At 58.6% G+C, this 25,047-nt stretch overlaps 10 protein-coding genes across 10 annotated transcripts; 4 read left to right on the forward strand and 6 right to left on the reverse strand.

The window, feature by feature from the left end:
- Positions 1-1,505: 1,505 nt before the first annotated feature.
- Positions 1,506-3,773, reverse strand: BKCO1_130001 (c2h2 type zinc finger domain-containing protein; the record flags this gene model as incomplete). The annotated part of the gene is made up of 1 exon (XM_020270817.1): positions 1,506-3,773. The coding sequence occupies one exon, from the start codon at positions 3,771-3,773 to the stop codon at positions 1,506-1,508; it is 2,268 nt and encodes a 755-aa protein (XP_020132302.1).
- Positions 3,774-4,771: 998 nt separating this feature from the next.
- On the reverse strand, positions 4,772-7,611 carry BKCO1_130002 (ph-response regulator protein pala rim20; the record flags this gene model as incomplete). Its single annotated transcript, XM_020270899.1, has 8 exons — positions 4,772-5,060; positions 5,105-5,507; positions 5,564-6,138; positions 6,195-6,441; positions 6,499-7,143; positions 7,199-7,253; positions 7,314-7,551; positions 7,604-7,611. The coding sequence occupies 8 exons, from the start codon at positions 7,609-7,611 to the stop codon at positions 4,772-4,774; spliced, it is 2,460 nt and encodes an 819-aa protein (XP_020132300.1).
- A 359-nt stretch (positions 7,612-7,970) lies between these two features.
- Positions 7,971-8,266, forward strand: BKCO1_130003 (iron copper transporter; the record flags this gene model as incomplete). Its single annotated transcript, XM_020270910.1, has 2 exons — positions 7,971-8,058; positions 8,115-8,266. The coding sequence occupies 2 exons, from the start codon at positions 7,971-7,973 to the stop codon at positions 8,264-8,266; spliced, it is 240 nt and encodes a 79-aa protein (XP_020132301.1).
- Positions 8,267-9,538: 1,272 nt separating this feature from the next.
- On the reverse strand, positions 9,539-10,751 carry BKCO1_130004 (heme-dependent catalase; the record flags this gene model as incomplete). Its single annotated transcript, XM_020270921.1, has 3 exons — positions 9,539-9,624; positions 9,679-10,363; positions 10,416-10,751. 3 exons carry the CDS (start codon positions 10,749-10,751, stop codon positions 9,539-9,541), a joined length of 1,107 nt encoding a protein of 368 aa, XP_020132298.1.
- Positions 10,752-11,142: 391 nt separating this feature from the next.
- BKCO1_130005 (golgi matrix) lies at positions 11,143-13,123 on the forward strand (the record flags this gene model as incomplete). Its single annotated transcript, XM_020270932.1, has 4 exons — positions 11,143-11,248; positions 11,334-12,299; positions 12,356-12,742; positions 12,816-13,123. The coding sequence occupies 4 exons, from the start codon at positions 11,143-11,145 to the stop codon at positions 13,121-13,123; spliced, it is 1,767 nt and encodes a 588-aa protein (XP_020132299.1).
- A 3,005-nt stretch (positions 13,124-16,128) lies between these two features.
- BKCO1_130006 (protein prenyltransferase) lies at positions 16,129-17,262 on the reverse strand (the record flags this gene model as incomplete). The annotated part of the gene is made up of 1 exon (XM_020270943.1): positions 16,129-17,262. One exon carries the CDS (start codon positions 17,260-17,262, stop codon positions 16,129-16,131), a length of 1,134 nt encoding a protein of 377 aa, XP_020132296.1.
- A 160-nt stretch (positions 17,263-17,422) lies between these two features.
- BKCO1_130007 (chd5 domain-containing protein) lies at positions 17,423-18,171 on the forward strand (the record flags this gene model as incomplete). The annotated part of the gene is made up of 3 exons (XM_020270954.1): positions 17,423-17,509; positions 17,569-17,755; positions 17,819-18,171. The coding sequence occupies 3 exons, from the start codon at positions 17,423-17,425 to the stop codon at positions 18,169-18,171; spliced, it is 627 nt and encodes a 208-aa protein (XP_020132297.1).
- A 1,107-nt stretch (positions 18,172-19,278) lies between these two features.
- Positions 19,279-20,749, reverse strand: BKCO1_130008 (nadp-specific glutamate dehydrogenase; the record flags this gene model as incomplete). The annotated part of the gene is made up of 3 exons (XM_020270965.1): positions 19,279-20,315; positions 20,372-20,647; positions 20,704-20,749. 3 exons carry the CDS (start codon positions 20,747-20,749, stop codon positions 19,279-19,281), a joined length of 1,359 nt encoding a protein of 452 aa, XP_020132294.1.
- A 1,071-nt stretch (positions 20,750-21,820) lies between these two features.
- Positions 21,821-22,504, reverse strand: BKCO1_130009 (aldo keto reductase; the record flags this gene model as incomplete). Its single annotated transcript, XM_020270976.1, has 1 exon — positions 21,821-22,504. The coding sequence occupies one exon, from the start codon at positions 22,502-22,504 to the stop codon at positions 21,821-21,823; it is 684 nt and encodes a 227-aa protein (XP_020132295.1).
- Positions 22,505-24,172: 1,668 nt separating this feature from the next.
- On the forward strand, positions 24,173-24,901 carry BKCO1_1300010 (ilp is an apoptosis inhibitor; the record flags this gene model as incomplete). Its single annotated transcript, XM_020270818.1, has 1 exon — positions 24,173-24,901. The coding sequence occupies one exon, from the start codon at positions 24,173-24,175 to the stop codon at positions 24,899-24,901; it is 729 nt and encodes a 242-aa protein (XP_020132404.1).
- Positions 24,902-25,047: the final 146 nt, after the last annotated feature.

The following is a 25,047-nucleotide window of genomic DNA, read 5'->3' on the forward strand; positions in this document are numbered from 1 at the left end:
CTCCCCTATCCGTATTTTAATACTCCTTAGGAAAGCTACTTCTTCTCCGTCGCTTACTTAGATTTATATATAAAATAGTAGGTAAACCCGGAGAACTCGCTAGTATCCCGTCTACTAGCCTTACTACCCACCAGCCTTACCGGCTGCCAGCCCCTCCGGCTACCGGCTATTAGCCTTACCACCCCCCCGGTAGTAGGTATCCTTCTTCGCTAGCTTCTTACGCTGCCCGACGGGCGTTCTCGCCTCTTACGCGGCGGCGGCTGATGGGCGGCGGCGGCTAGTAGGTAGTAAGGTAAGGCTGGTAGCCGGTAGCTAGTAGGGCTGGTAGCCGGTAAGGCTAGTAGGTGGTAAGGCTGGTAGGTGGTAAGGCTAGTAGCCGGTAGGTGGTAAGATACTACGGTAAGTAGTAAGACCGGTAGGTGGTAAGATAATACGGTAAGTAGTAAGACCGGTAGGTGGTAATATAGATATAGAATACTAGCGAGTTCTTCGAGTTTACCTACTATTTTATATATAAATCTAAGTAAGCGACGGAGAAGAAGTAGCTTTTCTAGAGAGAGGAAGGGTTAGGGTTAAATTTATAGCGGCCTTAAAGAAAAAAATTATATAAAAAATTATTTATTTATAGCTATATTATATAACGTTACGTAGATTACTAGATAACTTATAAAGTAAATCGTAGTATAATTAAGTTAATAAAATTATTCTTATCTAACGGGCGCTAGCTATATTTCTTAAAGACTTATTAATTATATTATCTTTTTACGCCTATCTAAACCTTTTATTTATACCTTATATTTTACGCCGAGTTACTTTTATAAATCGTAATTCTTCGATTATCTTACACTTATAACGTATGTTTATTAGGTTAGCCTTTAATATGACGAACTTCCAGCCACGAAACGGAATAAAGAAATAGTAGATAAGATAGAACTGGGTATTGTAAGAATCGTGGTAGTGTAGACTATAACAGTGTGGTATCTATCGAGCGAAACGACTACGCAATGAAGGAGAAAAGCACATGGGCAGATACCGAGAACATGCGCCTAAAGCAACAACAGTCTAACCAAGGGCGAAGCACAATATAGCGCCTGCACGATGACGACAAGATCGACCGAAACCAACCGCCTGCTGTCTTCAACGCGGAACCAATCACGTACCTCAGATTACCGTTTCGTCGAGAATGGTGGATGAGCCAGAGTGACTCGGGAGTTGCAGCCGATGCGGCATATGAGGGACAGCCGAAGGCGGTGGCGGGGGTTGGTACTATGCTGGCAATGCAAAGGCCAAGCCGTAGCAGCGCTGTCGATCGGAGCTCACAAAGTAGGGAGATCAGAACGAGGCCGATGAGACGTGACAGCCAGGATGGACGAGCGTGGACAACGGTGGCTCACAAGTACCGGAAGGGATGATGGTCCGTCGGGATTCCGCAGATTCGTCTGAATCGATGCTTAAGCCGTCGACCTGACCATTGTAATATAGATGAGCCAAGTTGACGGAGTCCATCACCTGCCCTCGTAGTCGCTAAGCGTCTGCTCCCACCCGCTGTTATCATCAAACATCTCACCGCCAGAACTCGCGTCAAAGCTGCTCCGTCCACTGATGGCATCATCCTCGACAAGATCGTCGTTGCTGCTTGCTGGCAATGATTCCCACTGGATGCCGGCGAGGGCGGGGTATTGCTGTAGCAGCGCTTGCGGAAGTCCAAAGGCCATGCCGCCACCCATGCCAGAATTGAAGCCGGCAGGTTGCTGTTGCTGGACGAACGGATTGAATTGCGAGCCCTGCGGGTGTTGGGGCATCATCATGCTCAGCCCTTGCGGCTGCGCTCCAAGAGGGTCGAGTTGGTCCATTGAGTGCGACGACTGTTGCTGCTGCGATGGGCTAGACATGGCTGGGACCTCCCAACCCTTCTCGGCCGCTTCTTCCTCGAGCAAAGGACGAATGCACACGCGACCTGCTTCACTCCTAAAGTGGCGGCCCAAAGCATCGGCGCGCGCGAAGCGGCGACCGCAACCCCAGCCGCTGGAATCTTTCAGGATGCCGCGGCAAACGAATTTCTTCTCACCACTATGCAAACCTTCGTGGCGCTTGCGGTCATGCTGGCGGGCAAAGGCCTTACCACAGACGCTGCACACAAAGGGCCGCTCGTCTGTATGCGTGCGGAGGTGGGAGCGCAAATTGTAAGCACGTGTGAAGCGCTTGGGGCACAGGCTACATTGGAAGGTTGCTGGATGCTTCTGGGTACGCTTCGAGCCGCCGGGGCTAGGGGTGACGAGCTGCTCGGGGATGGCGCCAGGGCTAGATGCAGCAGAAGTGGGGTTGTTTGGATTGGGGCGATTCGGATCAGCGAGCCCGAGCATATAGTCGCGATGGGGGATGCTCGACGTAGAAGACCGGCGCGAGGCGCGGTTCAGGCCATGCGGAGAGGTTGAGCGCGAAGTCGGAACCTTGGCAGCGTTGGGGTGCAGGGAGGAGGCCGGATCAGACGCGTTGCCGCTGGCGGGCGTCGATGCGCGCGTGCTGGCGCCGCTGAATGGGTCGGACCTGGCGCGCATGCGGTTGCGCGACAGGCTCCTATTCGGCGGGCTCAGCGCGTTCTCGGAACCCTCGGGCTTCGGAGGCTCAAAGCTCTGCTGCCTCGAAGGCGGGGCGAAATCGATGTTGATCTCGGGCGGCGACATTTGGTCCGACGCGCCGTACTCTTGGTTCAGTGCCGGAAACGGCTCCTGGCCGCTCCCAGGGAACATGTCCATACCCGACGGATTGCCTGGTTGGTTGCTCACCACAGGCATGAGGCCATAGTTATTGGACGCCGTGAACGGAGGCAAATTGTGCTGCTGAGGGGCAAGGCGAGGGGAGATGTGAGGGCTGTGTCCGGGCGTGATGCCGGCCTGGCTTGGATTGTCAGACAACGAAAATTGGCCAAAGTTCATGACCTCCTGGAACATGGAGTTATCTTGCTGCGCGCCGAGCAAAGGTGACGGGTTTTCGTGATCAAAGCTGTCATTGTTCCCTAGATACGGCGAAGGGTGATTCGACGACACATCCGAGTACGTGTCAGAAGGCGCCCGGCGGTGGCCTCTGAAGGCCATGCCGTTCCAATCGCCACCGTGTCCTTGACCGTACGCGGCGCTGGGGTCAAGCGACTGCTGCCTGGAATGGCCCGCCGAGAACCCGCCCTGATTTATGTTTGGAGAGGCGTGGGGACTGGCGCTGGCATGGCGCGATATGTCGGCCTGCAGGAGGTGGGGAGGGGTGGGGGAATGCGCGGTGGTGGACATTTGGTGACTCATGAGATTGGTAGGATCAATGGACTGCTCTTGAAGTTGCGGGTCGAGAAAGATTGACGGGTCGATGGACGAGCCCTGGTTGCCGGCGCCACCCGTGAGGAACTGGGCATCAAAGGCCTGGTTGTCTGCAGCGGGGTTGTTCTGGGCGAAGAGATCCTGGGAGTAGATGTTGCCGCCTTGGGGGCCGAACTGGGGGCTGGGGTGGTTGGAAGGCAGGCCTTGGGTGTGCAGGAAGGCACCGTTGGCGATGTCGGGCTGGCTGGCGAATTGCTGCTGGTGAGTGGGCGACAGGTAGCCCTGGCCGGTGTTGGACGAGTCGTAGGCGGACGCGAAGGCGCTGTTGTCGGGGGTCAGCGAGCTGGCATCGAGACCGAGACCGGCGATATTCTGGTAGCTCTGATGGGGCGACGGCGAGGCGTGCGGGCTTATATGAGGCTGATGGCCCTGCGAGGGCGAGCGGTCGCGGCGCGCGTTGTCCATGATGACGGTGTTTCTTTTCCTGGAGTCTCGCACGCGCTCAGACCATGGGCTTTGGGTGGAGGAGGCGGCTCTGGGGCGGCGGGAGCGGCGCTGCGCACAGCTGGACGCGAGCTTACGCGCGGCGGGGTGCGGAGGTGGTTCGCGGGCGGAGGGTGAGGATGGCCTTGCGACTCAGCCTGGGGGCGCAGCAGCTGCGGTGTTGGTGACTGGCGACGACACGATATAAGCGGTGGCTCAAGGCCGCTAGGGCAGGATGCACAAGCTTCGGGCCGCGGGGCACCCAAAATAGGAGCGAGAAGCGCGGTGCGGGCGGCGGGCGGCGGGCGGCGGGCTGCGGGCAAGAGGGCGGCGCGCGGTGCAGAGCAGAGGCAGCGCAGGCCAAGAGCAGAAGCAGAGAGCGTGGGACGGCGGCCGGTTGAGTCTTGGGCGTGGGGGCCGGAGCGTAAGATATGCGCGCTGTGGGCTGCAATTAAGCCGAGCGGAGGCCACCCAGCTGCTGGAGCGCTGCGGGAGCGCTGCGGGAGCGCTGCTGGGGCCGGAGCGAGGCAGGCGGCGCGCGCAAATCTCTAGGTGCCGTGGAGCCCGGCGGCCGCAGGTGATGATGGGACGTGGATGTTGTTGTGGTTCAGAGATAGTGTGCGTTGCGATAGGGACCGCAAGCCAGCGTCTGGCTCCGCCTCGCAAGAAGCGCACGGGACAGGCCGGGACGTTCACCTGGCACCTGGCACCTGGCACCTGGCACCTGGCACCTGGCGCCTTTCTCGCACTGCCACAGCGCAATAATTCGGCCAAGGCGCTCCCAAGGCTGACTCCCCAGGGTCTCTCCCGCCCCGCCCACTCACAGCGCGCCCGCCGCGAGCCCGCCACCGCGTTTCGGGCTATTCTTAGCACCACAGCCTGCGTCTACGCAATGCTCTGTCATTCCTGCGTCGTTTCAGCTTTGCTGCCCCGCGTCCGACACGTGCCTGCTACTCTGTCGCTACTCTGTCGCTACTCTATCACGCAAACTTCATTCCCTTGGATGGGTCCCACCGCGCGTCCGCCGCCTGCACCTGCTTGCCCTCCCCGCCCTGCGTTGCCCCGAAGCGAATGGGCATGTCCGGCGTCCACATGCCATTGGTAGGGCCCATGGCCACCGATGCTCGCGTCGGCGTCGGCGCCGGTATTGCCGGCTGGCCCGCGTGTGTCGGCGCTGGGTACGGCCGGCTCTCTTGATCCGCCTGCCGCTGCTCCTGCAGCGCATTGGCTTGCTGCAGGTGCAACGATGACATTGCCGTCGAGAGATCGCTGCCGAGTCAGTCGGGATTCCCCGTCGGGGGCGCTTGACTTACCTCTCGAGCTGCGTGGCCTCCGCCCTTCTCTGGTACGCAAAGGTCCGGCAGTCGTTCCTGAACTTCCCGCATATCTTGGCCAGGTCGTTGTAGAACTTCCGTCCCGTGTCAAGGTTCGAAATGATTTCCTTGTACTTGAAGTACGCGTTCTCCAGCTGCTGCAGTGCTTGCTCGCGCTGCCGAGTCGACGAATCTCCCCGCCGCGCCGTGACAAACGCCGCGTTCGCTTCCTCGAGGCGCTGCGTGATGGCCTGCTGCTCCTGATCTTCCTCGGTGACCATGTCGTCGTCGGCATCGTACTTGTGGAGACGCTGCTCGAAGAGATCCTCAAACTGTACCGCCTCAATGTTTTGCATCGGGTACTCCCGCTCGAGCCGAGAGGTTTCCTTGAGCAGGTCTGGGTCTGTTGACTGCAATCAGCCGACAATTGTTGCTGCGCCATCATCCAGCCAAGCTTACTGATATCGTCCTGCCTAGACTTTGCCCTCAGCGCCTCAATCTTGCGCTTCCTCCTGCTCTCCAGCCTGCTAACCTCGTTGAGGCAGCCCCTGAGATTTGTCGCCTCCCTTTCAACAGCTGCAGTCATCGTCACCCGTCGACTGCTCGGAACAAACTGCTCCAGATCATGGTCGGTACCGGAAAGGAGCCGGATGTGGCTTTCTTTTTCCTTGATCTTACCCTGAACTATTTGGTCGCTGTTGACCGCAGACTTTAGATAATCGCCGATCTCCTTGACTTGAACGTACAGTTTAGGTGCTGCGTCAGCCGAGGACGGGCGGTTCCAACGGTCCGTGCCGTACTTCTTCCTGGCCCGCTCGTCCTCCGCCGCCTCTTGATGAAGGATGTCAACACCTTCCTGGTATACCGCATTGTCTTGCTCTTTTAGTTTTGCCGTCTCATCTATGGAACGATAAAGGCGATCCAGGCCATCTTGTTGACGAATTTCCTCCGCATGTGAAACAAGTCCCGGGGGTAGCCCCAGGGGTTTCTCAAGCGCCTGGAGAGACCCCGGGAGATTCAAGCTCTTGAGCACCCTGGTATATTTGATCAGTTTCGGCCGACACGAGCTCTTGGGGTCTGGAAAACACACTCATGTATCCTCGCGGTGAGTCCTTCCAGCTCGTTGATGGTTTTGGCCACCAATTGATCTCGGCGGTCGGCATAGATACTGGCAGCGATGTGGACGGAGTACGGGACAAGTTTCGAGAACAGAGGTCTGCCAAGCTCCCCGTTCTCACCAAGCATTGACAAGGGATCTGATACTTCCTTTGGAGATTTGGCGGCCACCATTGTAGCTCTGTCCAATGTCTTCAGCTCAGGCTTTGGCGGAACGGGCTCTGCGCGATTGTCATGTCAGACACCAAAAGTGGCGGGTGCTTTGCTGTGGAACGTACGCAAGTAGATCATGTCATTGTCCTTCTCGGCTCGCTTCAAGTCTTCTGTAACCCGATTTTTCAGGCCACTCAGGTCTCCCAACACTGTACGGTTAATGTAGCGAGCCTCCCTTAGAGCCTCGTTGGCACAGGTCAGACTGTCTCTCAGCCGGGCAACCTCCTCGCCATATTTACGTTTCTCCAAACAGTCCCGAGCAGCCCTATATTGTGCGGCTGCAGCGAAGTGGTGGTGCTTGGCACTCATATGGTGGATCCACTCGCTGCTCACTGCATCCGACTTGATCCCCCAGTTGCTGGCATCCGAGTACAGGTCCGAGACCTTGGCGGCAAGCTTGGATATAGAGGCGTCTTTCAGCCCGTCCTTCACAGCCTTTTGCCAGAAGCACTCTTGCGCCTGAGCGAGCATCAGGTGTTCCAGACTCTCCAAAGTCATGGCGTCCATGTCTTCAGGCGGGCTCGAGCGCATGTCAGGCACGACGTGGACCTTGAGGTGTGACAGGACGCCGGCGGCGAGGCAGAAGTGGTTGCATGCCTGCTTGAGGCCGTCGGTCGTCGTCCTATTCGTCGAGGTAGCCAGCTGCGAATACATGGCGGCCAAGTTGAACAGCACATTGGCCAGCTCGAAGCGCACATTGTTCTCTAGCACTGTTCGCAGCAGGTCAGCCTGAGACGATGTGGCGCGTGAGCATGGCGGGCATACCGGGACGCTGAGTGTTGTAGCCTAGGGCAGGGAACCAGGAGAAGTCGACGCCTATCTGCAACAGCGCGAGCGCCTGTCAGCCACTCGTCGACGCTACATGACGGGCGAGACATACATCGACGGGAAATTTCCCGCCGATCCACACCAGCTGGGCGGCGTATGCCTGCAGCTTGCGTACGCCGCTGTGGTGGGGCTCGACGGCATGGATGGCACCGGAACGCAGGGCATCGATGGCCTCCAGGTCCTGGGTGAACATGTCTGGGTGCTGGTCATATTTGCTGGAGATATACTGCTTGATGGCGTCGGCGAGCGTGACCGAATGGGTGCGGCGGAAGGGCAGGTGGAGGATGTAGCTACTCGACGGCGTCAGTCCTGCTCAGGCGGCTCATGAAGCAGCTTACGCACGAGGCCATGGGTGCGGAACGGCGACCGGGACGAGGGCTTAAGGTGTGAAGGCGTGTTTGCAGCGAGCGGGCGGCAGCCCGAGAAGGCTCGCTTACAGTGACGTCTAGCCGGCCGAGCGCAGAGCCCGCTCTCCGATCAACCGCGCGCGGGGGCGGGCCACCAGCAGCGCTGCGACGTGAGCAAGTTTCATGCTGCTGATCATGCAGGCACCGCGCTGGCCTCTTCTGCTCGACTTTATTATCTCAGCACGCCATCCGCCGCCGCCTTTATAAGCACCCTCGCCCCTCGCCCCTCGCCAGCCGACCCAGCCAGCATCGGCCCTGACCCCACAGCTTCTCGTTTCTGCAGCCCCTACGCCTCCTCCACCATGTCCGACCACTCCTACAAATTCAACATCACCATGACCTGCGGCGGCTGCTCCGGCGCCGTCGACCGCGTGCTCAAGAAGCTTGATGGTTAGTTCCGCGCCGCCCACTTGCTTGTCCGCTCGCTCACCACCCCGCTTCTGTAGGCGTCAAGTCGCACACGGTCTCGCTCGACAGCCAGACCGCCGAGGTCACCGCCGCCGACTCGCTCGACTACGACACTGTTCTGAACACCATCAAGAAGACTGGCAAGAAAGTCAACAGTGGGGAGGCCGACGGCCAGACCATGGCTGTATGATCGCTTAGCCCGGGGGGGTTTTTGTTTGGTTTGCAGAGCACATCGGCGTAGTTGGCGGTTTCGCGATATCCAGAGCAGCTTAACATAGCGTGCTTATCTCCATCATCACTTCATTTGGGAAGGTCTCTGGTGTTCGTGAGTCGATTTGCACCGGCGCATAGTGAATGGCCATGTTTCTTTCGGCTGCTGGAAGCGGCTGCAGATCTCAGACCGTGAAGGATCTGAGCCAGCAGTTAACCAGGCATGCGGAAGATCTCCCGACGGCCGGACCCTTGATCAGCTTTCGTCTTGGGTCCACCAGGCCCTTGGCATGGCTCAGTTCGTAAACACCACCGTTCAACCAGTGATCAATAAGTAGAGCGCATTACTCTCGCCTTTTCGTCATGAACCAACCGCCCCCCTACCGAGCTTTCACTGTGACGGAGTTTGACAGAGACGGCGGCATTTACTCTGCACCACCCTCCCGGGAGAGGGGTTTAAATGACGTCGCTTGATTTGCTAATCCAATACCGAGCCAAGACGGTAGGTTCTATTCGCATGTGTCCTGCTCGTGCGACTGGACGTAAACGACTCGGATGTATGTGGGCAGACTTGAACACGCGACCTTCATGGAGAATACATCCCGGTCAAGGTGCATCACAGTTCAACCGTGCCAAATGACTATCTTGGTCTGCTTGGGAATGTGGAGAGCCAATTTCGTTGCGTAAAAAGCACAACATAGTGACAACCCAAGGGTTAATGAGACCGTAGTTTTGGTATCTAACGAAAGAAGAGGACTGGACGCGACCCCCCTTCCACTTTATATAGCCTCAGGCCTGTCCAGCAAAGGACGTCATTCGGTGTTACCACATGTGATGAGACTACTGCACATAGTGAGGTCATAGATGCAAACGCGTATGCTTCAACCCATGTGGTGCTATTTATAAACGATCGTGGGAATTGCGTTGGTTGGAATGCTCAGTTTGCCAGACGCCCTTAATTCGCCCAACACGAATGGCCTTTGTAGCTGTCTTGAGCGAACCTCTGGCGCTCCCGTGATGCTCTGTTTCGCCAACCCGAGGAATGCGTGAATCATTTCCCCTTCGGAATGCGTAGGGGCTGATGTGGGCAAGAGGCCCCTCAAAATACAAAGATCACACCAGAGTGCTTAGCGGTTGATAGAAGGTTGCATCTCAGCTGACATAACAAGATAATTAACTGCTTAATAGTGACTCAACACTCCCCAAAAAAACATTACAGGTTGCCAGATCATAGGCGTTGTCGCACGGATAACTAGCCTGGAATCTCATCGATGCTTTTGACGTTGATCTCCTTTCTCCCGTTCATTTTGCGGCGAAGGCTGCTACTGGCAGGATACACTGGAGGGTACCAGTCAGTTCATGTTTTTGGTGGATCTGCTCAAGAAAACCTACCAACTCTTCTAAGGCGATTCGGACTGCCCAGGGGCTGCAGACCAACCAAGCCGTGCCATGGATCAACACGCATGTGGTCCTCCCAGAATGCCTTGCGCTCGTAATCAAAGCTGTCTTGCTTCGGAATGACCAGCTTCGCAACGGTCTGCCAGGGGTACTTGCCCGAGTCCCAAACTTTCCCTGCATACTCAACTGGCTGATCATCTAGGTTCTCGCACAGCTGCACCTGGAAGAGATATTCGGCATCGTGCTCCTTGTGGAAAGCCTGCAACCAGCGATGCAAGACATCCGAGCCGTCGGCGGGCTTGACGGTTTCTTCGTAGAGTGTGCGCTGTGTATCACTCGACGGAACCAGGCAATACTTGATCACAAAATCCCCGAAACGATATGCGGTCTGCGAGTACTGGCGGGTGCTCTCGAGGTGCGTATTGCGGACGGCATCACGGCCTTTCTGCAGATCGGTGTCTTTGCGTGCCTCGAGGTGCTTGTATAGCTCTGACTGGTCATTTCCGTATTTGATGCGCAGATTGATGATGTCACGGGTAGTTTTGGCGTCGGCTAGGTCTAGGACTGGAGTGCTGTTGAATTCAATGTCTTGGGTGGGATAGGCGGCGCCTTCATCAAACATCTTGCCGTGCACGTTGAACAGCTTGATTGCAAAGCCACGCGGCTGCGCGATGCGGTCCTGTTCCCCGAACGCGTCAATGTCGAACAAGCGCCTGGCAAAGGGCGCTCACATCCAAGCCCGGGTCGCCCGGCTCTGTGCTGTAGCGACACACAGCGGGATACTCGCCTCCCGTCGCAAAGAGCTCGGTCTGCTTGAGGTGCTGGGGCAAATCGTCGGGGACGAGGAATTTGCCCTTGACCACGCCGTGGGTGCGGGCATGCGTGCCGCCGAAACAATGACGGGCCTTGTTCCAGTGAGCGCGTTGGATCTCATTGATCATGTCGGCAACAGCCTGGATGTCTTCAGCCTCATTGGGCGGGACTTTCTCAACGCCCTTGGCATCCCAGCGGATGTACTTCCTGCCGGCGAGGTCCTCGGGGTGGGCGGATTGGCCGTTGGTCGCCATGACGGCGTGCAGCACAGGTCGGGTTGAAGCCGGAGTGAGACGCGCGAGGTAATCACAGGCCAGTCCACGGCAGCAGACGGGGAGCGCATTTAAGCCGGCACGACGGCAGGGCGGCGGCGGCGAGGCCGCGCCACGACTTGCGGGGTGGTGAGCATGGCCTGGGTGGGTTACCGGTAGTCTACCCCGCCAGCGGCAGGGCGGTGGTGAGGGCGGCGGGGCCGCAGATCCGATGGTTCCAAATGGATGAGGGCGGGGGCGGAGCGGCGGGCTGGCATTGTGGTTGTGGGTTGTCGGCAACCGTAGGAGCGAGCTGTTGTGGCTGCGGGCCGGGATTGGCGCTGCAAGGGCTCCCTCCGCCAGTGCAACTGGACACGACGACTGGTCCCAGACAATGTACGTCGTCGGCCTTGGGCGCAGCAGCCGCAACACCTCCGTCACCCAGCTGATGGCCAACATGTCTCCCACCCACGAGACTGCCCCGCCGCTGCCCATCCCCGGTGCGTCGCGCGCCCCCTGCCCTCAGTCCCCCAAGCTCCCCAGCCGCGCCTCCACTCCCGAGTCCTCGCTGACGCCCGCTGCCAGCCCCGGTCTCTCCCCAGGCCAAGAAGAAGAAGAACAAGAAGAAGAACCCTCGCCCGCCGCAATCGCAAGACCCGCCCACCAATGGCCACCCCGCCGCCGACCCGCCCCCCGACGACCCCAGCCGCGACGATGACGGCGACGCCGCCGTGCGCGCCCACGCCCCTGTCTGCCACCTGCGCCAGCTCGCTAATTGCTTCCAGAAGGCCAGCACGAACGACGACCCTGACAGCCGGCCCTCGACCGCCCAGTCCGACTCGCAGACGCCGCAGCGCAACGGCGCCCGCTCGCACTCGCCCAAGATGGACAGCGACACCTCCGACCGCCTCGACCAGCTGGCCAAGGAGCGCGACGAGCTGCGCGAGGAGGTCACCCAGCTGCGCAAGTCGCTCGAGACCATCCAGAGCAGGCATGAGGACGAGACCCAGGACCTGAAGCAGCACGCCGCCGACGCCGCCAAGAGCAAGGAGCATGCCGAGAACCAGTACCGTGACCTCCGCGGCAAGGTCAACACCATCAAGAGTCAGCTGGGCGAGCGCATGCGCCAGGACGCCGAGGAGCTCGACCGCATGCGTACCCAGGTCGATGATCTTGAGGACCAGAACCGCCAACTCCGCCATGACAACGAGCAGCTGCGCAAGCAGACCGAAGAGCACGCCTCCGAGATCTCCAGCCTGCGGAGCCGCGCCACTTTGTCGCAGCAAAATTGGGTGAAAGAAAGGGACGAGCTGATACAGCGTGAAGCATATGCCAGGGAGGAATTCGAGACGGCGAAACAGGCCATGCAGGACTGGGAGGTGCTGGCCATGGAGGAGAGGTCGCTGCGCGAGAACCTGAGCGACCGGGTGGCCGAACTCGAGGACCAGCTCAACAGTCAGCGCGAGACGTTGGAACGAGCAGTCAACGAGAGAGACACCCAGACGTCAACCGTCGACGGCCTGCAAAGGGCGTTGCGAGACATCCAAGACGGTGAGCCGCCGATCTCACCTCACAAGTTTCTTCGTTCAAACTAACCTCGTACGCAGCACGCAAGAAGGAGCTCCGGGAGATTGTTGAAAACTCTCAGAACCAGCTCGAGGACCTCCGAAAACAGCTTCAATCTGCCGAGAACACATCAAGAAAAGCGCAGACTGAGCTGGAAGCCTCACAGAAAGAGCTCGAGCGTGCCCTACCGTTTGAGAAGGAGGTCAAAGAGAAAAATCTACTCATAGGAAAGCTCCGTCATGAAGCCGTGATCCTCAATGACCATTTGACAAAAGCTCTGCGCATCCTACGAAAAGGTCGACCCGAGGACAACGTGGATAGGCAGATTGTCACGAATCATCTGCTCCACTTCCTGGCGCTCGACCGTAGCGACCCTAAGAAGTTCCAAGTCCTGCAACTCATTGCCGCGCTTCTTGGATGGAACGATGGTAAGCACATGATCGAGCTGCTTAGAAACACACCTGTGTTGAAGTGAACGAGCTCGTTGACCGTTGCATACAGAACAACGCGAACAAGCCGGCCTCTCACGCCCCGGCTCCACCGCCACTGCAAACAACAGCCTTCGGGTTCCCTTATCTCCGTTCCATCGCACGCCGTCCACACCCTCACTATCAAGCACCGATCTTCTGTTATCAGAGGGCCACTCATCATCTTCTGCCCAGCAGAACAAAGAGAGCCTGGCTGAGCTATGGCAGAGTTTCCTCGAGCAGGAGGCCCTTGAAGGCAAGGGCTCAAGGAATTCCAGTCGTCGAGAGAGTGCAGCAAGTCCAACGAATACGAGTGATACGAAAGGCTTAGGTATCTTGTAGACTGGAGTTAAAGTAGACATTCGGGACCTTGTGACAGACAAGGCAGAGCACATTGGCAGTCGAAGCGTTGGTATGACGTGAATGTATGATAGTTCCAAGAGCAATAATGTTCACACCGCGGCCCCCGCTCCTTCGAGGTGCAGCAATTTACTGTGTCCCTATCCGACACTGCTCGACGCAAAGCTCTGGATCAGCCTGAGCTTTGGCTTGCGTCCGCCGACCATTCGCAGTTCCAGAACCGCAATGCACTTCAGTAATGAATCCCCATCCCACGCGTTCATCTCCTCTTCCACGTCTTGGAAATCGAAGAATCTCTCGACCCGATCACGGCCTATTAGATGGTCTCCTCCACCGCCCACGGGGGCAGGCGTGAACGATGCACTGCAATTCCCTCGACTAAAGTCCGTGTTCGTGCTACAGACACCACTTCGAAGCCGAGCAACGCTGTGGGAAGATTCCGCATCTACAACCAAGCCATCATGGATGGAAGATGACGAGGTCGTGGGAAACAACGCGGATGAAGCGCGGAGCGTGATGTTACCATGTGCATGGCGGCCGGCGCGCGCAATGTGCACGACGAACGGCTTGGTGGAAGTATAATTAGAAGTGCTGCCCCCCACTCTAAGGCGTTTATCGTACGGGCCCTCTCGGGCGGCGAGGGTGAGGTTTAGACTATCCTGGCGGGGAAAAAGATTCACATTTAGCTAAGTTCAGAACGAGACTGCGACGATGCATGACTTACTGCGAGATTACACCATGTCTGCAACGCACTGTCACTCATGAATCTCTCCCAGTACAGCCCCGGGTGGGAGTTGCTCCAGTATGCATCCATACGCTCCCAGGATTTGGCTGTCGTGTGCGTCCAGTAATACTCGAACAAGTCTTCTTCCACCAATGCAACGAGCTCTGTAGGCAGCATTCTACCCGCCGTTTTTCGAGCCAGGGTGCGGGCGAACATACGTTTCTCAAGACGTATGACACCCAGCACGAAACTGCGCTCCGTGGCCGTGACGCTGAATATGGGATTGGTTTCGACGACGAGCATGTCTTTCTAAAGATACGAAAATCGGGACGGAGCAGACCTGTAAAAGCTGGGCGGGAACCGTTGTGCGGCCATGGACGACAGCAATTGAGAAGACATCGTGATGGTAGGCCCGCAAATTAAAACGATTGTTGCTGCCTGGACTCGGTTGTGCATCGCTGTGGGCGAGCAGGCAACAATAACACTTGAGCATGACCTCTTTAGGTGTAAGGATGGACAGCGGCTTTGCTTGCGTCATAGTGGTCAAAGCAGTGGCTTCTAAGCCCAAAGCTGTATGGTACAAGGCCGACTTTTGTCGATAAAGGCCCCAGCTACTACGCCGCAACGGCAGCAATGCCATGTTAATCTGATGTGTAGACGCATGGGATAGACATATCCGTGCCATCAGGTATGGACGTAAGTGCCACATGCATCACGACGAATCAGGGCTAGAGTGTCGTGCTCGGGCTTCCAACAGAAACGAGCTACAACATGGGTTCAACAGCTGTGTGGTCCATGCCAGCGGTGGCGGAGCAAGGCGCTCTTGGCCGGACTCAGCTGTTCACTTGCTTACGCGCCGGTTGCTAAGCGCCGGCATCCACCATTGCGGCACGGCAACCAAAAACTCAAGCTCTAGTGGAAAGAATGGTTATCTTCTGAGCCGCACCGGCTGTGCCGTAAATTATGCAGACGCGCGCACCCGCAAGCCATCCGCATGGGACGAGGCGATGCAAATGGGCGCCGTACATTCGACAAACGCATCCTTGACGGCTTGTCATCCCCTGTCTGCACAGAAGTCCTCCGTCCATGCCTGGTATCGTGGTGGCGATGCGCGACAGCTCGGTGAGTGCTCGTAAGGGTTTATAAGTGTACACACAGTGGCACACCCCAAGACCAAGTCCCAAGTGTTCCTCTTCACCAACCGAGATCAAAACTTTCCAGCCATGAGCTCCAAGTCAGTCCAAAGCAGCGAAGTCGTTGTCGGTAAGATACTGTGGTTGCCGCCGTTTGACAATTTGCCAGCCGGCTCCATAGATCCAGTCGGACAGACGCCTGCCATTCTCAAAGACGCCTTTGACCATCCGGTGGTCATCTGTTCAAGACCAGCCAGCTGGGACGGTGAATACGTCCATTTTCACATAGTAAGCTCTATCATCCTGCCCGGTTTGCATATGCTGATTGAGCAAAGGTTACCTCGTTCCGTAACAAGAGCCTGACGCAGAGATTCGATATCGAAGTCCCTCGGCAGCGGCGCCAAGTCAACTGGTATCTGCCAATAGCACCGTCCGAGTACCACCGCGAGGATTCTGCGCCTCGGTTTGGACGTCCACGTGTTGAGCTAGCAGACGGGATGGCGATGCCGTCAAATTCCTTCATAAATGCGAAGGACATCTACTCGATTCAGTGGCGTCTCCTCGAACGATTCCAGTGGAGCGGATCCCACCGGTTGACTGCATCTTCCGTCGAACACATGCACGAGCGCACCGGTCGCCTAGTAACGTACAAATTGGACGTTCAACACCATCAGCCGACTGTTGAGGAATCCAATGAATCGCCATCGCCACCTCTTAGACCTGGCCGCGTACTTGGTCCTAACGTCCCACCAATGAAGACCCTGCCTCCCATAGGACAATGGACCAGAGTCGACGTGGTGAGTCCATTTAAGCTTGCAGGAGGAAGAACCGCCGTCATTTTTGTCGGCACAATTACGTCTGGCACGAGCGAACACAGCCAAGCACTGTGTATTGTTCCCGAGCGGAATACCCAAGCGATCGCGGAGCCACAAGGCACTTGTTCGGGTGCCTTGAAAGCTGTCCTCGGAACTTTTGGGCGATTGATACGAGATGCAGTAAGCTGGCTATGGCGAAGTTGTCGACGAAGAAAGATAGAAAGGGACGGTGTGGTTTGAAGTTTGACTCGCACCTCTTTGAGATCCTGTTGGCCTCTTCCTCTCTTCAGTTTTCTTCTTCTCAATTGAATCTCTCTAGGCACTTGCGTTGTGGAGTATCCAAATAACTGCTTTCTCGGCGGGATGGGCCAGGCCGATCACCGTAGCTTCTGCTTCTGGCGACAGAAAATCCTTCTTTTTGTACGTGTCTTGAATCGCCTGTATATATTGAGATCTGGCTTCCGTGGAGGTCAGTGTTGGGTCAGCAATCACGGTCCTTAGGAAAGTCCAGAGCGACTCGTGTTTCCAATGAAAACCTTGGGCCAGGCCAAATGTCCTGTCTATAATCTGCTGAGCAAGCCGAGCAGGCTTTGGGGTGCGGAGAAGAAGAAAATATAGAAATGACCAGGCTGACGTGTCACTTGGGTTACGCAGGCACCACTCGTACACGACTGGTACCGACTGCTGCAAGAAATCGTGACCTGGAGCTGTCAGAGAAGAGCTGATAAGAGGCGGCGGTCGCAGTAATGACAGCTGGCGCTGGTAGATGCTTTGCAACTCTGGGACGCGATCGAAAAGACGTCGAGCATACTGCCAGGCGTAGTAGTTTTTGGGGTGCCGTTCGGCCGCCTTTAGCACCACGCCCAGCTCGCGGGCAAATTGTTCCCAAGACAGTAGAGACGTTGCATCCTGACCAGGCGCGCGGCTCAGCCAAAGTTGGGGATCGAAAGATTGCACAATCCAGGCCCGGTAGCCCCACAGGGTAGGGGATTTGGATTGCCGATGCAAGGGAGAAGTAAGAATGCTGTCCAGGAAATTCAGCTCCAGTTGCACAGAATGCGCAGGGGCCAGGGAGTCGTTGTGGAGCGAGCGGAGGACGTTGAGCTGGGCTTTCCTGAAGTTTGCAGCCGTGAGGTGTTCCGGGTCGAAGAGCAGAATGACAGACGTCGCATCGAGAGCAGCCTGCACCGAGATAGGGTCGCTACATACTCGCTTGTCGAAGAAGACGGAGCGGGCAGCAATGAAGGCGGCGGCAAGGAAGCGCTTGGGTACGCCCAGGCAGATGCCATCTTCCAGGACAGGCGAGCCACTCGGGGGCGCTAAGGCGGGCGGCAGCACCTCGATCTCAACAACATCCTGGCGGTGCTTCTGGAGAAAGTCGCTGATGACGCGGTAGGCCAGGGCATGGTCTGGACACAGAGGATGCGGCCCGTAGGTGGTTGCGGCCATGGTGACGGAAGGCGCGGAGGTGTGGGCGGTGGGCGGCGGGCGACGGGCGACGGGCGACGGCTGATGTCAGAGCGGGCTGGTCCGAGCGCAGCCCGAAGCCAAACACCACCAGCTCCCCGTACATGCCTCTCGCTGCGAGCCAACACCTCTGCCCGCACCCATGGCCTCCCTCCTGCTGATCGTCTTCGCCGTCAGCCTCGTCACCCATCTCGCTAGCGCCGTTCCCGCAGCGACCCTCAACGAGCTGGTGCGCTTGCTCTCTGCCATCTGCCTGACTTAGTATCGCTGACCCCGCCCGTTTCCCAGCTATGGATTCTGTACAACAAGCTCCCTACGCCAACAAGTAAGGCTGCGCGAGAGCATGATAAGCTGAAGCGCGAAGTGCTGCGCCTGAAAAAGGAAATGAACGGCGTCAGCGCCCAGGACGACTTCGCCAGGTGGGCAAAGCTGCGCCGCGCTCACGACAAGGCCTTCGCCGACTTCCAGAAAAACGGTAAATATTGTGCAGCTATCCTCGCACCCTTGCCCAAGCTGATCTTGTTGTTTCACCCGCTAGAATCTGCTCTGCGCTCCACCCGCACGTCGTTTGACACGACTGTCGCCTCCGTTCGATGGCTCGCCACAAACGGCCTTCGATTCTTCCTGCAGCTGTGGTATGCGAAACAGGCTCTTTTCTGGATACCGGAAGGCTGGGTCCCTGGATACGTTGAGTGGATCCTGGCTTTCCCAAAGGCACCGACGGGCAGCGTAAGCGTCCAGATCTGGGGCATTGCTTGCACGAGCGTTATTTCGCTCCTGAGCGAGGCCCTGGTCGCGCTGTATGCACTGGTCGTGGGGACGGCATCGAGCAAGGGGGGCGTGAAGCAGCGGCCAACTCCAGCTACCGGGGGCGAGAGCAAGGAGCTGTGATTGGGAGAGGTGGAATTGGGAAAGTAGAACTCAAGGCGTCGAGATAGCCCGTTTCTCGAAGCTGCTGTCCGCTAGGTTGAAGGCTATTGTTTCTTCGACAATGCAGCGGGCTGCTCGGTTCCAGGCGTGCCGCATATGCAATCATCCCGCTTCTTCGCCCATGACGAATAGCACACTCCGAAGCCTAGCAACAGTCTTTGTGCTAGCACACTCGGATGATTATGATAACCAGGCCAGCAGTGACGCGCTGCTCAAAAGCCAAGAGAGCCGTCTCCGCTTCAAATACTCCGAGCGCGACGCGGAAGCACTTGGGTGTAGGTTCATTTCAGCATGTCTCTCATCAAATAGACGCAACATCTTCCTCGCCACGAGGGCTCAGAAACTGCAACACGAAGTGAGAAGAAACCCCCATTGGAGGCAGGTCTCTGGCTTTGCTTTTGGCGGTCTTTTTGAACTCGTGATCGTAGGGAGATCAAGATCGCCGAGTCTTCGAAAGCGCCGTTTTTGTCGCTACTGTGCTCCTCTTGAGCCGTGACTAATTTCCTTGTCGTAACCAATAGTGCGGAGGGAAAGACTTGCTACCGTGTACATGCGTGTCATGAAGCAGTACTGCGTGGGCGAAGTCGCAACCCGAGGACTGAGAAGAAAGTCATTGTCGAAATTCGGAGAGTGGTGGCGAGAGAATTTTGTCTTCTCGAGGTCAGTGCGCTCGGAGTGGGCCGGCCCTTGTTAATCACGTGACATGGCATGTCGAACGCGTCCGTCCGCAAATCACGTCCCAACGGATGACTTCAACTCTGTTTGGCCACATGGTTTGCCTAGGTGCTGTCTGGGCAGAGCAGGGCTTTCTTATCGCACGCTTTCGTCTCTGACCGATCTCATTATCGCAATACTAAACCGTTCGCATCGGCTTCGAACTATTGCCATTTCGTCATCATAGTTTGGAAGGATGTTTTTTTCGTAAAGACTTGAATTGCATCCCAGGATCATGGTATATACAGAACTCCGGATTTTCCCTTAAAATTGCGACCAGAAAAAGGAAATAAAGAAAGGTTCATGACAACCCCGGCGCTTCCCTTTTTCATCTCTTCACTCCTAAGCATGCACTTAGAACCAATCGCCCTGGTCCCTCATGGCGGCCGCGACCTTGGCGAACCCAGCAATGTTGGCACCAGCAACCAGACTAGGGTACTCGCCCTCAGCAGCCGGGACGTAAGCCTTGGCCGTCTCAAGGCAGTTCTCGAAGCAGTTCTTCATAATGAGCTTGAGCCTGTCGTCGACCTCCTCAGAAGTCCAGCTAATGCGCTGCGAGTTCTGGGCCATCTCCAGGCCGGACACGGCGACACCACCAGCGTTGGCGGCCTTGCCGGGAGCGTACCAAATAGCGGCGTTGGTGTTGGCCTTGCGGTGAGCCTCGAAGGCGTCAATGGCGTCCTGGGTGCAGCCCATGTTGGAGCCCTCGGCGATGAACTTGCAGCCAGCGTCGATGAGCGCCTTTGCCTCGTCGCCCGAGACTTCGTTCTGAGTAGCACTAGGGAGGGCAACGTCGACCTTACCAACGTGGACCCACGGGCGGGCACCCTCGATGTACTGGTACTTGGGGTCCGAGAACTCCGTCAGGGCCTTGCGGTTGAGCTTGATGTTGGCGATGGTCTCGATGACATCGGAAGTGAAGCCAGCAGCATCGGTGGCAATCAGAGCACCCTTGGAGTCGGAAAGAGACACAACAGTGCCGCCGAGCTCGATGACCTTCAGTGCCGCGTACTGAGCAACGTTACCAGAGCCAGAGAGGGCGACGCGCTTGCCCTTGAACGACTCCTTGCCACCAGAAGCGTACTTGATCATGTGCTCGACGTAGTAGACGAGACCGTAGCCAGTGGCCTCAGGGCGGATGAGCGAACCACCCCAAGAGCCGCCCTTCCCGGTAAGGACACCCTCCCACCTGTTGCGGGCCTGGCGGTAAGCACCGAACATGTAGCCAACCTCGCGGCCACCGACACCAATGTCGCCGGCGGGGACGTCGGTGTCGCCGCCAATGTGCTTGCTCAGCTCGCGCATGAAGGACTGGCAGAACCTGCGGATCTCGCTGTCCGACTTGCCCTTGGGATCGAAGTCGGAGCCACCCTTGCCGCCACCCATGTTGACTATAGGTAACGCATTAGCTTTGTCACCTCAACACCGCGGTTTTGGAGAAACTTACGGCCAGTCAGAGCATTCTTGAAGATCTGCTCGAAACCAAGGAACTTGAGGATGGAGAGGTTGACGGTGGGGTGGAAGCGGAGACCGCCCTTGTAGGGACCCAGAGCAGAGTTGAACTGGACGCGGAAACCGCGGTTGACCTGCAGCTGGCCCTTGTCATCCTCCCAGACGACACGAAACTGGATGATGCGCTCCGGGATGGCGGCGACCTTGAGGGCGGTCTTGTACTCCGGGTGCTTCTCAAAAAGGGAAGAGTTGTCGAGGGTCGAGGCAAGCTCTAGATAAAAGGAAAGGTCAGCGGCAGAACGGCAGATGAGGCATGATGCAACGCACCGTGGTAGGCTTGCTCGAACTCGGGCTCGTGAGGGAGGTTGGACATTTTGGCGGTGTTTGGCGGGAGTTGCAGAAGCCGGCAGTGGAAGAGGACAGAGGATAGGGTCAGAAACAGTCAACGACGGAGCTCCCGCAGATTATTTATGAACAGCAGAAGCTGGGGCTCGGGACGAAAAGGAAGCACAGCAGCTCGCGCGGGCGGGACGTCACAGGGCGCACCCAGGCGCGGCGAGGCGAGGCGTGGGAGAGTGCGATAGAGGCCGTCGAGGCAGCGGCAGCCCGGCGCGCGCGGGCTGCCATTGGCCAGGACGGAAGCTTCCTGATGACGGGCCCGATCAGAGCCGCGAGATCAGATGCGGGACGACGGGGGCCGTCTGCGAGCTGGAGTACCGCCAGGGCGACGGAGGTGCAGATAAGCTGCGCGGCTGCGATTGGCCGTGCAGATTTACGGCTCTCATTTTGGCCCGTCATCGGCCAGCGTGCCTGTGCTGCTGGGCGGTTCTGGGAATCGGCGGTTACGTTACAGTTTGCTGCGCAGTTGAGGCGCGCCGGGCTAGGGCGGACGGCGAGCCAGATGCGCCAGTGAAGCTCCGGCCCGAACGCGGCGGGCTGCAGCGCTGCTCCACCGCGCACGCTGCTGCAAGTCAGGCTTGATCAACACACCCCGCCCGCGCCGGCGCCGAGCATCACGCGAGCTCATTGCAAATTCTGCGGCACGCTTGGGTTTCCGCGCTGTCATACATATGTGCCCGCCTCGCTTCTCCGTGGGCGCCCGCGGCCCACCCCACCGCAGACCCTGCCAGTCGCCCCGGACCTCCGGTAACGGCAGCCCAGCCCAGCCGGCTACAGCCACTCGGGAAAGAATCGCCCATGCCGCACCACCCTCTCTTAAGAGACCTCCTCCCCGCCTCGCGACTTCGGCGCTCCAGCACCTACGCGCAGTCCGTCGGGTCCCAATCTGCACTCGTCAGCGTATTACGCGACACACTCCTGGCGTGGGCGGCGGCCGCCGCGCTGCGCCTTCTCAACAACACCCAGCGTCCGCTGCGGAGCACGAAGATTGCCCGGAGGAGGACGTGGGGAACCATGCCGTCGCGCCTAGCGCCGGCTGGTGGCATCACTCACCAGTCACCAGGTACTCGTCCAGGCCGTCCAGCTTCTCCATGTCTTCCCCTCCGATCTCGAACTTCTCGACCTTGGCATTCTCGACGATGCGCTCCTTCTTGACGCTCTTTGGCAAAGGCACGTAGCCATGTTGCAGGCTCCAGCGTACAAGCAGCTGCGCCGGCGTGCACGCGTATTTCTTTGACAACGATACTACCATGGGGTGCTTCATCCGGAGTGCGCGTGCCAGCGGCGCGTATGCCTCGACCACGATGTTGTTTTGCTGGCAGAACGTCGTGATGTCGGTGCGCGTGTTGAACGGGTGCACCTCGATTTGGTTCACAGCGGGGTGGACACGGGGCTTGGAGTCAAGCAGTTCCTGCAGGTGTTTGACACCGTAGTTGCTCACACCCCCAGTCCTGATGTCGCCGTCGGCAATCGCGTCCTCCACAGCTCGCCAGCAATCGAGCCGTGCCTGCCTGCCACCGTATGGGCTGTGCAGCAGAAACAGATCGATATAACCCAGATCGCATGCCTCAAGAGACTGCTTAATTGCCCGCCTGGCTGCGTCGTACGAGGTGTTTGACGCGAGCTTGCTGGTAAAGTGAATGTCTTCTCGCTTGAGCCCCTCGCTGTTGGCCGGGCTTGCGAGAAAGTGGTTGATGGCCTGTCCTACCTCGCGCTCATTGTGATACATCTGCGCGGAATCGATGCTGGGGATTTCATCGTCGGTCGGCTGGAGTGAAACGCAGGCAGGGACATGCCAGAGACTTACGCGCGATATCCGGCCTGTACCTGTCAGCAGCGAGCTCCATGGGACTTGAGGTTTCTCAGGGCAGTGATTGGGTAGCAGGGGTAAAGCCGGAGCTAGCATGCGAACTAGCCAGCTACCGCTCGCCAGGTTCTCGTCCGCACCCCATCGAGGCAATACGCATGCGCCGTCGCGGGCCGACGCGCTGGGAGAACGCATTGCTAACCGCTGGCCGGGTCGAAGGCAGAAGAAGCGTGACGGGACAGCCGAGGAAATGGGACGCCCGTACCTCCAGGGCCCACAGGACGGCCTGATAACACTCACGGCCGTCGGTGAGGTAAACTCCAAGATGGATCTGCGGCATGGACCGGCCATTGGCAAGCTGGACACGGCCGGTGGTCAGCCAAGCTGGGGCACGATTGGGGCGCGGGGCGACATGCCTTGAGGCGCGAGCTCAGCGAGAGGACGTGCTGAGCCATGGCGACGGGACGATGTAGGGTGAGATTTCGGCTCAGGGAGATTGGCGAGCAGATGTCTTGGAGCGGGAAGCACTCGGAATAAGGTTGGTGTCGTGGTACAGAGGGCTGCGGGTACGATGGAAGAGAGGCGGGCAGCCAAGCACCTCGGGATGACGCACTTTGGCTCCCGTCGTCCAGCTCGGCGGGATGTGCGCACGGCCTCGACCGGGGGTCGTGGGCCGTGGCGGCTGCGGGCGCCGCTCTGGCGGTCGTCAGCGCATCTCAGCTCGCTGCGGGCTGAGATCTTGCAGATGCAGGACGATGCAGGACGATGCGGCCGCCACGGCTGCCGGATGAGGCAACACTGCGGCGTCGACGCAGCGCGTGGGTGCGGCTGAGAGCAGCAGGGCAATTCGGCAGGCGGCGCGGCGGCGCCTGCATTGGTTTGCGCGCGCAATGCTGGCTGGCCGTCGACGCGCGCAAAAGGAATGTGCAGCGGGGGAGGTCGTGGTGGAGCGCTCTAGCCTCCGCCCTGCACAACACCACGCGCCCTGGGAACGTGTTCTTGCAGCCACATTCCGCCTGGCGAGCGGGCGCTTGTTCCTCGCAGGCACCTGGGCTGCAGGGCTGGGCTAGCGGCGACGGCCGCCGGCGGGTTATTTTCAGCACAGCTCCCGCGCTGCTGCGTGTAGCGGCCGTGCGAGGTTAGGCTGGAGCCCCGTCTCGTGCATTATTATTGCCGGCTGGCGCTGCAGTCGTGCGGCCAGGCGCGGATTGACGCAAGGAAGGTGTGGCGCGACCCCAGTGTAGGTAGACGGCGAGCGGCGACGCGTTGATATCACCCTTGCGCGCTGCTGCTATGTATACTCCAGCAGCGCCCATGGCAGAGGCAGGTGATGGCTCCGGCGACGCCTTCTTCTCCGGCGCGCTCAATATATAAACGCCTCCCGCCCAGGGCCACTGGCCGCGCCCAGGCAATTATACGGCACTCGATGCCCTCGCGCTGGCCTTGACCTGCCCTGTCCACAAGAGCGGCCCGGCGCATTGTCTGCCGCAGCTCTCTGGCTGATCCGCACCGCCCCAGCCCGCGCCTGCAACCCCTTCTCGAGCCCGCCGTTGCTTGCCCCCGAGCCAGCCCATACTTCGTCCGCTTGACATGGCGTATCCTGGCCCGTCCAACGGCTTCCCCCAGCCGTCCTCGTCCCGCAGCGGGCTATTCACCGCCGCAGCGTCCGCCGAGGCCCCGCGCCAGTCCATGCTCGGAGACGCGCAGTTCGACATCTTCGAGTGGCATCCCGCCTACCAAAGCTGCCAGCGCTACTTCCTCGACCACGCCCAGCACGACGGCTCCGTCCAGGCGGTGGCCGCGCTCATCAACATCAGCCTCCCGTTCCAATGGGTTGCGAATCCCATCGTCAGTGCGTCGGGGCTTGCTCCGCCGGGCCCTGGGCTGGGGGCATATCCCGCATCCTGGGCCAGGCAAGGCCCGACGGCCCATGCCTCGCAGCCCGGCGCCCCCGTCTGGGTTTCGCTGGTGCCATTCATCCGACGCCTGGTGGTGACCGGCTTCGACAGGGACGGCATCCTGCACGGCTTCTTCGGAGACGAGTGGCGGAAGGGCGTCGGGCCAGTGCAAGAATGCGAGCGCCGCAACTACCTGTTCGCGGCCAAGAGTGTCGGCTGGGCCAAAGTCAAGTACCAGTACGACATCTCGCCGCACGAGACTGTTCCGTTCATGAAGCCGCTGCAGAACGTGCAGCTCGAGGAGATCGAGGCGGCCGAGAAGACGTGGAGTGAATGGTTGGCCATGGAAGACTGGATGGTGGGACCGCGGGCTCCAGAAGCGATGGACGACGTCCCTGCAGAGGGCATCGAGCGACACTGACCCACCGTTTCCCTGTGTTCAGGACTCGTATTTATAGCAAGGCGTTTGGGCGGCGGCGGCTCCACGAGGACGCAGCGACGGCCGCAGGACTCGACTCCAGGGGACTCTGACGAACGCAGGAGTGCTCGGGGGCCTTTTGTTTAGCA

Source organism: Diplodia corticola (genome assembly GCF_001883845.1).
Source record: "Diplodia corticola strain CBS 112549 chromosome Unknown scaffold13, whole genome shotgun sequence".
In the NCBI taxonomy this organism is placed as follows: Eukaryota; Fungi; Ascomycota; class Dothideomycetes; order Botryosphaeriales; family Botryosphaeriaceae; genus Diplodia; species Diplodia corticola.